The sequence below is a fragment of the Otolemur garnettii genome, unplaced genomic scaffold (genome assembly GCF_000181295.1).
Source record: "Otolemur garnettii isolate 467f Iridium unplaced genomic scaffold, OtoGar3 scaffold00022, whole genome shotgun sequence".
In the NCBI taxonomy this organism is placed as follows: domain Eukaryota; kingdom Metazoa; phylum Chordata; class Mammalia; order Primates; family Galagidae; genus Otolemur; species Otolemur garnettii.
The window spans coordinates 7,333,866-7,345,937 of record NW_003852417.1 but is presented as its reverse complement, the minus strand read 5'-3'; the positions used below and the strand labels follow the sequence as shown (position 1 = coordinate 7,345,937).

The 12,072-nt window shown below is 36.0% G+C and overlaps 1 protein-coding gene across 1 annotated transcript in view; it reads left to right on the top strand.

Annotated features, from left to right (window-relative positions):
- The window catches only part of NBAS (neuroblastoma amplified sequence), a 367,205-nt gene that overhangs the window by 157,441 nt on the left and 197,692 nt on the right, over nucleotides 1-12,072 (top strand). The window contains 2 exon segments of the mRNA XM_023511811.1: nucleotides 331-504; nucleotides 9,087-9,220. Of these exon segments, the coding sequence (XP_023367579.1) occupies nucleotides 331-504; nucleotides 9,087-9,220 (308 nt within the window).

The following is a 12,072-nucleotide window of genomic DNA, read 5'->3' as shown; positions in this document are numbered from 1 at the left end:
TCTCATTGTTCTGGACCGGAGGATCTCATGTTTGTCTTCTAGAGCTGAGCATAGTTTAGGCTTCTTGGGAGCCCAGATTGATTATGGTCCCAAGAGATGGACCACCTGATCTTGCTGCTGTTAGCTATTAGCCTCAGGTGACTCATTCTCCTGCTACCTGTCAGTCCACATAAGAGTGGTGAACAGGAGGGTCTGCTTTAGAGAGTATTAGGCTTTCATTATTTAATCTCTGCTTGATTATCTGTAAACCTGAGAATCTATTGTCTGGTATAGTAAGGTTTTTAATTTAATTTAATGCTTGCTTGTTTGTTTGCTTAATTATACTTTCAGTGTTCTGAGGACAAATATGTGACAAGCGCTTATCAGTGGATGGTTCCCTTTCTTCATCGTTGCGAGAAACATTCTCCTGGTGTGGCTAATGAGCTATTAAAGGAGTACTTGGTAACATTAGCTAAAGGGGACTTACAGTTTCCCCTGAAGATATTTCAGCATTCCAAACCAGATGTAAGTAGAATCTAACTCTGTGCACTTTTTCCCTTACGAAAGTGATTTTACCTATAATTTTTATAATAGAAATAGTTGTCCTTTATTCTTTAAAAGCGTTTTAATAGAGTGGTCTTAAGTTTTTTTTCAAGTTCATAAAACTTTATTTATTTTGATTAATTCCAAGGTTTTATTTATTATGTTCTATATATTGGAAACTGTCAATAGTGAGAAGACTAATAGTTGATGAGTATTAAATTCTTGCTATATAGTCTGTTTATAGGTGTTACCTCATTTAATCCTTACAACAGTCCTGTGGGGTAGGTACTTTTATAATTGTAATATTACAAGAAAGGAAACTCATGATATAAAGTGGTTAGGTAATTGCCCAGCCTTACACAGTAAGTAGAGGATTGGCTTTATAAATAATTTCCCTTTAAAAAGAAAAGGAAATAGTTGGACTCAAACCTAGTGCTCTAATTCTACAACTGTGTCCTCAACTATTACACTTTCAGCTACCATCAATAGAAGAAAATGTTCTGCCCTTGAGGACCTTCAAAATATTTATGAAAATCTTTAGGTTCTCATAAAGACATCTTGTAATTATTTTTACTAACGCATATTTGCCTAAGATTACAAAATTTATAGTGTTTTTTCTTTTTGTTTTTCAAGACAGAGTCTCAAGCTGTCACCCTGGGTAGAGTGTCATGGCCTCACAGTTTACAGCAACCTCAAACTCTTGGGCTCAAGTGATTCTCTTGCTTCAGTCTCCCAAGTAGCTGGGACTACAGATGCCTGCCACACACCCGGTTATTTTTTGTTGCAGTTGTCATTGTTATTCTAGCTGGCCTGGGCTGGGTTCGAACCTGTCAGCCTCTGTGTATATCGCTAGTGCCCTCCCCACTGAGCCATGGGCACTGCCCTATTCATAGCTTTGTATTTCTAAAGGGTACAAATGGTTGTTTAGATTTGCTGGTGGTAAAGTCATTTTGCTAAGGACAGCATGCTTTTTCAATGTCAAAAACCTCTTAATTTAGCCACAGCTCAGTGGTGATGTTTCAAGAGATAGTGGCTCTTTTCCCTTTGGAGGGACTTAAGCAGCCTGGCACAGTTGCCTGAGGCCCATTAGTTTGGGGTTCAAACAGAAGACATTTAGGATTTCTTTCAATTCTGAATTCTGTTTGAGTTTACTTCTTTGCACTGTCTCTTGTTAGTAATGTGAAGTCCGATAAGACACATGGTCAGAGACCAGTGCGATGAAAATACAACGGAAATTGTTGCTTAACAATTAGATATTTTTTTCTAAAAGGGTGGCCTGTCAGAATTATGTCTGTTCACTGGCTGTTTAAATTTCCTATCTTCTCAGAACAGTTTGCACTTAGTGTTCTGATTTTAAATTTGGGGTGGTTTACTGTGAGCCCAGGGTGGGTTGCTTAGGGCAGCAGAATACTATGAGAAGCAGGATGGATTGAATATGAATGTTTTATGAGAAGAAAGAAGTGACTTGAAATTCTTTCTAGATTTCTTGTATGTGATACTTCTTTGCAGAGTCTTGTAAATCCTTTGCATGTAGTCAGCTTTTTGTTGTTTTTACTTGGCAATTTAGCTTGTGCCTTTTGAATAAAACATATAGCCATTTGCCTTTGTTGAAATATACAAACATCAGAGCAGAGAACAATGATGTTGTTGGGCTCTTCCTTTATAATCCAGCTTCTGTGTTTCTCTCAATGTTAGCTTCCTTCAACACAAATTTGACCGTGTTGTGGTCTACGGAAAGTTTTCAGTGGCTTACCATTGCTGACACGGTTAAAGTTAGGCTCTCTGAAGCAGCTTGGAAGGTTTGATGTTATCAGCTTCCAATTTGCTCTTCAGCCTTATTTCTTTCTGAACGCACTAGGTCACCTACATGGAACCTCCTGTTACACTGTTAAATTCATTTATGGCTCTGTTTGTGTAATGACCTGTTTCCTTTGTTTGGAAGGGTGATCCTCTTTCTTTCACTTTAAAAACACCTGTCTGTCCTTCAAGGTCTGGCTCTTCAAGATTCTCTTTGTTGTAAAACCTTTGTTACCTTTTGTGCTGTGACAGGTCTTTATACCTTCCCTGTTACAGCCCATCACGCTGTGTTATAATTATTTGCTAGCATTTGTCTCTTCCTTCTGTTACGTCCTGTGTATAGCCTCTATATCTTACTTACCTCTGTGTTACCAGGGAATAGCATGTTGTCCAATAATAGAGCAAGTGCTTAGTAAATTTTGGCAGGGCAAATGAATGAATGGTTGAAACTGGTGTCAATATAAAAAATATATAGAGAACAATGTTTGGGTGAAAAGATTTTCTTTGGAAATAAGATATAAGAAGTCGGATTGCAATCCTGGATGTGCATACAGATCTGGTATGTCTGGAGAACAAGGGGAAAGAGGAGGTTATAGAGGTTGTTTTGAACGAAAGTTTCTTGGTACTGGTGTTCTTATTTAAATCCTTTAGCTGCTGGCTATTCTTATGTGACTTGTGTAGTAAGCTGCAGTTTGGAGGACATTTCTTAAGCTAGTTCCTGTTACTGGGCAAATTGTGTATGAAAGCCCTTTCTTACGGCCTTCCTTGGTGCTGTTCGCCAGGGTTTGACAAGGTGACTCTGTTTTTCAGTCTTAGAATTTTCATGCTTGGGTTTCTTTATGATGCTTTGGATCACTTGATTGCATTTGTTTGCTTCACTAGGATTGTGCTGGGAGCATTGTTTGAATTTTACTTGATTGTTTACGAAAAGAATGTACCTCAAATCTGCCATGAATCATGCACAGTGTACTTTTTAGTAATGTATCAAGGAACAGTGTTTTCTGTACCAGGCAGCTTAGACTGCATTAACAAGTTCTGCTGCATTAACAAATGATCTCTAAATCTTAACAGCTATCAAAAGCTACTTTCACAGGCCAAAGACAGTCTTATGGCCAAGCCTGATGTTAATGGGACAGGGAAAGTAATCCTTTCATAGGAAGAGGGGGATGAGTATTTGGGAACCTCAATCCAGTTGACCAGAGTCACAGTGATAACAAAATGGACCTTAAAACTTATCTCCATGCTATCTCATGTGTGCTATCTCATGCACTTTAAACTTTTCTCTTTTTTATAACATCCTAAAGCCCTCCTCTCTGACTTTAAGCCGTTGCTCTTTACTTGAATCCCCCTTGGAAAGTGAAACTTGTAAAGACATCTGGGCTAGTTCTGGACTGGGATGACTTGGGAACAAAACCTTCTGCCTTTGCACACTGTTCTCTGTCTACCAGACTAGTAATTTTTGAGTGTCTCTATATCAGAACCATGTGCATTTTTTTTAAAAAAATAGAGTTTTCAATGCTCAATCCAGATATAATAGATTAGAATTTAGGAGGGATCAGTTTGTATCCACTGATTCTGATGGAAAATCAGGGTTAGGATCAACTATTTTAAATGTCCATTTCTTCTTTTAACAAATGAGAATTCACGACATAGCTTTGTTAGGGGCCATCTTTTTAGTTTGTTTCCGAATACATATGCCGGTGAACAATTTAGTCTTAAAGTAATCTTTTCTATTTAATACTTATTGTAGAACATTTAGAAAACTCGGGACAACATAAAGATTAAAATGAATTTTTATGTCTGGCAATATTATTGACCAGATATTCTGAAAATCTTACCACTTTAAAATGTTTAGAAGTGCTCATTAAAATATTAATTTTTAAAAATATGTTAACTGGCACACTTGAACTTACAAAAAAATAAGAGAAATTCCTACCTGCCAAAAGTGAAGGGGAAGGTAGGAGTCAGAGAATACTCCTCAGAAAGACAAAGCGGCTATGTGGGGTGGGAGTTGCAGTCATGGAAGCTCCCAGAGGAGTGAAGTTTAGCACCTATCTTGAGATAGAAGAAGACTTTAAAGTGATGAGTTAGGAGTGAGATCTTTTAGAAAGCAGATTATGGGTGGGCTGGTCAGCTGACTAGACCATCAAGCTGGTTTAGGGGGCCACATGCCCCAGCCTACAGTCACCACAGGGATGGCCAGCTGGGTGCAGGGATTCATCAGCAGCTGCAGGCTGAGAATCAGGCTCCAGAGAATGATACCAAGAGAAGAAGGGGAGCTGAAGCCAGCTGAAGTTAAACAGTGCCTGCTGCCTGTAGGGAGAAAGAGCTCAAGGCCAAGGATGCTGTGGCATTGGGATCCCACTGTATGAACTAAAAGAGATCCAGGAGAAGATGACCATCCACCAGACTTACTTCCAACAGGACAGGGGTGAAGACATGAACACCTCTTGGCCTCTGGGACATCAGCCAGAAATCCATGAAAACTACCACATACATGGATAGGAGGAGAAAGAAGCGCCTATTCTATGGATTGACATTTTAATGTCCTTAAGGAATATGAAACTTCTGCAAAGCTTAAGTAATATTCTTATGAAAAGGCATTTCATTATTTCTGTGTATTATGCGGTAGGTCCCTTCCTTTTTTGAGAGCAGCAAATCTAGCTTCTTTGTGCAGACTTAGAATTTATCAAAAGATTTAATCTTTTTACTTCTTATTTCTTAGAAATTTTAATGGGTATATATTGTCTGCTTTCCTATGCCTTGACGCTCAAGCAACACTAACAGTGTTGACTCTTTTTTTTTTCTTAGATATAGTAAAAAAAGAAATATTTGTAACTGGCATGAAGCAGCAGTTAGTCTTAAAATAGTCCATTCTGGCAAATATAACAATGAATATTAGGATAATTGTTTGGGCTGCTTTTAAAATTTTCTTTTAATCAAATTAGTAGATGATGGGATTAACAGACTCATTGCATGTTACTTGGTATGCTGATTATTACTAAAAGTAAAGTTTTTGTCATGCAAAAAAAGTGAGACTTCTTTATAATGCCAGGGTGGCATCATCAATAAAATTGTAGAATAGGAAACTACATACCCATTGGCACATGAAGGCAGCAAAAGGGTTGACATGGTGCTCTGGATTAGAGGTGGGGGGGGTGGTGGGGAGCAGGAAATTTCTTTTTGAACGTGTAGTCTTGCCTCACATGAATTTGTGGTTTGAATTGATACTACTTTGTAATCTGTGATGAAATTGAACATGGGCTGGTGAAACCTGCTTTGCTTGGTAGTAGCAGAAGCAAAATCCCTTCGAGGGACTTATTTTCATCAAGATTATACAAGGTGCTCACAGATAAAGCCTGGAAGAAGTTGAATTTATAATCTAAGTTTATAAAACACAAAAGGAAAATAACTTTTTGAGCAAGATTCAGTGGTAGACTTTCTTTCACTTTCATTCTGATAGATTATCAGATGTCAGCTATGAAATGAATATTTTAAAGATTTAAGACATAAGGAAAGAAGAAAATACATGAGATAGAAAGGAGAAACTGTGAAAAAAGAAAAGTACAATTTGAAAAAGAACCAAATAGAACTTCTAGAATTGACATTGTAATAATAAAAGTAGAAAAATTAAATGGATGGATTAGAAAGAATTTTGATAAAATTTAAGACATAATTAAAATCTTGAAGATTATTTAAGAACTATTCTGGAATGTTACACATAAAGATGAAGAAATGAAAAATATACAGCGTTAAGAGATAGTGAGGATAAAGCATATCTATCATAAGGGTTATAATAGGAAGGGAGACGAGAGATGATAAGAAATAGGCAGTATTCAATATGAGAGTTTTCTAAAATTAATGCAAGATATAATTAGAGCTAGATCCTGAGGAGTATAAATGAAATACAGTACAGGCTATATTTAGAGGCACAGTAGTGTCACTAAGGATACCAAAGGCACAGAATCTTAAAAGCAGCCTGGGAACATAACAAAAATTACATTCATTGGAAAAGTATGAATTTGACAGCAGTCTTCTTAGCAGAAGACAGTGAAATAATATATATTTTTAAAATAGCAAGGAAGATTAATGTTGGTGTTTAAGTCAACCTATTATAATAGCTAATGATAACCAACATGTACTTAGTGCTTTTTCGTTGGGAGAGACTGTTTTAAACATTTCATATGTATTAACTCATTTAATTTTTGTAACTCTGAGATACAGCCCTTGTTTATATTTCATAGATTCAGAGAAATGCAGAGTAGTTAATGAGCATGCTCGTATCGTATGCTTCTTCAAAACTGTTAAGCTACCATACTGTAAGTTGCATTTCTAACCTGGGCTGTTTTACTTGGAGACACCGTCATTCAAACATGAGTTTCAAAAATACTTTTTTAAAGATAAATGAGAACCAAAAGAATTTATCCTTTGTAGACCTACCCTGGAAGAATTACTCAAGTATGTACTTCATGAAGAAGGAAATTATAAACAAAAAGAAAATAACGAGATATAAAAGGGAATTATCCAGGGAGGGTGAAAAAAATTACACTTAAGAAACTTAGTAAATATGAGGAAAATATAAATAAGCATTCAGTATATAAATCAATAATAATGAAAAATAAGGGAAGTATTAAAAGCAAGGTGGACAATAGTAAAAAGGGATGAGGCTTGTCGAGGAAGAAAATAATCTTTAATATGACAGACCTCTTGTTGGGAGAATAGTAGAAGCTACCTCAAGCTCATCTTTCCAAATCTGTCTCTCCAACTGTGGAGTTGGGAGATGATGGGTTTTTAACGGAGATGCCGTGTGTCTTGGTTGGATGCAGAGGCGCACTAGGGGCATGGCAGGTGGTGTGTGTCAGGAAGTCTGACAGGTCGGGAATACCTGGTCAGGAAGTCTGCTCAGTGTCCTTCACAATCTCAGCTCCTCTGTCTTAGAGAAAACTACCATTTCCGGGAAACAACTCAAAAGGTCACTAGTTAAAAAGGGAGAGGATTATATAGGGGTCATTGAAATTTGTTCCTTGGGGTTCATTTATACTAGGACAATGAATTTAAAAGTGGCTATTTACTGTCTCAGGAAAAGGCAGGAAACAGGGAGATCGAATAAGACAGCAGGGACTTTGGCTTCTATTTCAGATGATTTCCCAAATTGTCCCTTGGCTGAAACTGGTCTCAGCGTTTCATCTTCCTGGGCTGTTTTCTTACCATATATGACTTTTCATTATTGTGTTTTCTTTCCCTCATTCCTTTCCATTGTCCTTGAATGTGAAACTCCTCAGCAGGATTGTGACAGCCTGTGTGGCTTAGCTTAGGATCTGGAGCCAACTGTCTGGAATTGAGTGCTAGTTTATCCACATACTAGCTCTGTAACCTCAGGCAAATTACTTGACTTTCTGTAAAATGGGAATAGTACTAGAACTAATTTTACAAGGTCATTAGGAGGATGGATGAATTAGTGCATGCAAAACTCTTAGAAATGGTACTTGGCACATAAGAAGAAATCAGGAAAACTTAGCTATTTTTGTTAACTTTAACAGTACTTATTTTTATAGTACCCAGCTTGTCCCACTTTCCCTGGTTAGTCACTTTGCGGCCTTGGGAACTCTCTGTCAAATGTTTGTCAAATTAATGATAGTGTTTATACTGTATTGTTTAGGAAATAATTACAGGAATAAAAGGTCTGTACACGTGCAGTATAAATGCTTTTTTCCCAAATATTTTTTATCTGCTGTTGGTTGAATTCAGGAATGTCGACTGCATAGATACGGAAGGCCAACTTCCAACTGTAGCTTGAAGAAATGCATATAAATCCTTCGATTCCGCTGCTTCAGAAGGCTTTGTTACCCTGGTTACCTTGAATCTCCATTGATTTGATTTTTTTCTAGAGAAAATATCTTTGTTTGGTAGCTTCTATCCATTGCTTTTCTATCTGTTTTGTGTTTACTTGAGAGTTTATACTAAAATGTTGGAAACCAGTAGACTGTTAATAGAGAAATGATCTCAAGCTTCCATTTTGGTTTCTGTGGTACATTTTACATACATTAATTTATTTACTTCTCACAATAACCCTTTTGGGAGGTATTGTTAGTATTCCATTTTAGAGATGAGAAAAACAAGGAACCAATTGGTTATATTTTACCTCACAAAAATATTCCTATTCCAAGAATAGGAATCTGTGGTTTGCAATGGGAAGTGGTGTGTCCTGTGTAAAGTGACCCAGAGTAGCCATCTTTCTGCATCAGAAATAAGGAGTATATTCTATGATTTGCATATTACTGTTTTATAATTGGACTTCTTTTGAATAAATGTCAGTACTATGTAGTTAAATGGGTAATATATAATGCATACTGAAAAATAATAGGTTCTAACATCTTTGAATATTAGTTAAGGAATTTTATATATTTTGGTAATTGAAACACATAGAATTTGGCTCTAGGGTTAGAAGAATTTTTAATGAATTGCCTTTTTAATTCACTGTGTTTCTTCTATCTACTTAATCTTGAATGGGTCATAAATTGAAGAATCTGTTTTCAGCAGATGCAAAGCTTATAAAATATCTTTTCTAGCTGATTCTGTAATTAAAATGTGATTTCATTTAGAATTATTAAAGACCCCAAAAGTCTGTAAGCTAAAGAAAAATCAAGGTTTGCTTCTACATCTGATTAATTGCACTATTTAATATTCTATTGACAGTAGTACTAGGATATGGAAACACTGATTATAAATCCATTGATATTTAATACAACATGCTTTGTTCTCTCTAGCTGCAGCAAAAAATTATTCCTGATCAGGACCAACTGATGGCAATAGCACTTGAGTGCATCTATAACTGTGAACGTAATGACCAGCTCTCTCTTTGCTATGACATATTAGAATGTCTGCCACAAAGAGGATATGGGTAAGAATCCACGATATGCCCATCTTATTCTGTCTTCTTATTCTTAAAACAAATATATTCCTCAATTGTTCATCATAGAAAAATTTGAGAATATGAATATAAACATAATCTTTGCAAAATAAAATTATTCCAGTCTTGCTGCCTAGAGAAAAACTTTTGTTGTTCTACTAGTATGTGTATATGGGAAATTCTGTTTTGTTCTGCTGTAATTATAATGAAGTTCTGCAAAATTTTGTCAAACTTGATATTACATTGAAAAACAAATGAATGTACTGCCACCACCACTACTGCAAGAATTACTTTTTAAAAGTATATAGGTAATAATTTCTTTCTTTCTTTTCTCCCCTCCCCTCCCTTCCTGCCAATTTTTTTCTATTTAAGACAGTCTCATTCTATCACCTGGGCTAAGTGCCATGGCCTGAGCCTAGCTCATAGCAACCTCAAACTCTAGGACTCTGGCAATTCTCCTGCCTCAGCCTCCCAAGTAGCTGGGACTACAGTCACATATCACCATGCCCAACTAATTTTTCTGTTTTCAGTACAGACTGAATCTTGCCTAGTCTCAAACTCCTGACCTCAAGTGATCCTCTTGCCTCGGCCTCCAAAAGAGTTAGGATTACAAACATGAACCACCATTCCCAGATCCTAATTTCTTTTTTTTAAGTTGTATTTTTAATTAAGCATTTTTTATATTTAAGGGATAATTGTATTTATTCTATGAATTATTTAACATCAGCCCTTGCCTGTAGTATCCTATAAAATAATGTGTAAATATACATAATTTATAATTGCTTTAGTGTTTAAATAGAAATATGTATATGTAAAACATGCCTTTGGATTATTTAGTTGTATGCAAATCAAATTTGTATTTTCTCTTTGTAGGTCAAGTACCAACCATTCCTTTAATTCCCCTTGTAAGTGTAATAAATATTATAAATTTCTCATCTAGAGAAGTTAATAACAACACATGAAAGAGCGTTGAGAGAAAAGTGAGCAGGCCTATTTCTGAGCCTTCTTGATTGTCAGCCAAGTCACTTTACTTCTCTGCCACAGGTTCTCTCATTTGCAAAGCCCAGGTTTAGACAGGAAGGCCTTACTCTGTTTCTTCTTTCTCTTTACTCCCTTTTTTCCTTTCTTCTCTTTCCCTTTCAAAGAAATTTTCATTTTTATGAAGCAAAGATGGCAATCATGAATTTTCCAATCTGCTATGAAATAAATGTTCGTGAATCATTAATGGTACTGAAATCAGGTGAAAGATTGTGAGAAAAGGATATTTGCATGATAGCAAAGTATTACTCTAGTGACTTTTTTTCGAATTTCAAAGGTGAGGTTTACATTTATAAAGTCAAGTTCTGAGTGTTATCATCTTAACCGCATTACTAAACGTGATACTGCTTATATTCAGACAGCCTGACACTGTGTACCTCCTGCTATGATGTATATGAAGCACCCAGTATCACAGCATCCCTTAAAAATCATTCTCCCTAAAATTGTTTACCCTGAGTCTTTTCAGTTCTGCAGGCTGAACTAGTGTACAGTTAACATAAGCAAACAGACAAATAACACCATGAAGAAAGCCAGGAGACAAATACAGAATGTAGGACATTCAAGTCAGCTGGTGTTTTTACTTTCAAAAGGTAGCTTCATTAAGAAAACACTATTGTGAGGTAGGAAGGTCCTGTTCTAAAATAACAGGAGTCCCTACGAATTGTAATCATCCCCACTAATTTTTAAGTATATGTTGTAGACATTAAAGCTCTTTGGTGCCTGTCTTCTTTGTCCTTGGTACCTGTCTTCAAATAGCAAATACTTTCTTTGCTTGACTTTTTTCTTCTTCTCTTTACTTGATTTCTTTAAAATATTATGCTCATGTTGTTATTTTTTATTTTGCAATTTTAGATCATTATTGACTCTCTTTTATGGAAGTCTCTTTCCTTCTCCCAGATTCACTTGTACCATTTTTTTGGTGTTTCCTTTGCTTTAAATATATACATATTGTCCACACTGACAGAGCTAGATATGATTATATTTCCTTTTCATACAACTTTCTTTTAAATGTCTTGTATTGAATAATTTCCTTTTTTATTGTTTTCTTTGTCTTCATTCATCACGTCCACACTTGTAAACACCTTTCAGTGGTCAGAAATGTTTACTAATCCTTTTCTTTTTCTCTCCTCTTCTCTTCTTTCTTTTGAAACACTCTGGTTGGAATTGGTATGAATGAATTGTTCTCTATGTCTGCTGTACAGCTTATTCTTCTGGGACTTCTGTTGCCCCTTTCCTGTGTTGCGTATTGCATTTCTTAGGTTTCTTCTTTCCTCACTTTCCCCCTCGTGTTGATGGAATACAATCTCAAATAGCTTCCTGTCAAAGATTGCATGGGAGCTATTTCTTTTATACTCTCACATGTCAAAAAAAAAATACCATAATTGCACCCTTATACTTGGTAGAACATTTGATTTTTCATGGAATTGTAGGTTTATAATCTATATCCTGTTAGTTTTGAAGGTATTGGTCTCTCTTTTCCTTCTAGTATTATTCAGGAGACCAGTGCCATTCTGAGTACTCTATAGGTGGCTTCTTGTTTCCTTTTTACAGGGTTTTAATGTCTTCTCTTTATTTTCAGGGTTCTGAAATAGCACAATGATATGTTTTTGTGAGCCTAAACTTTTTGTATTGTTTGTTGAATGGTCTGTTTCAGTCTAGAAATTCATAACCTTTAGACCTCTGGAGAATGTTCTTACAATTTTTCCTTGGTGAGTTTCTGTATGCTCACTTATCCCCCCTCCCTCCCTCACACTCCTCTTATTCAGATGTTAGAACTCCTGAATTTTTTTTTTTTTTAAAGACAG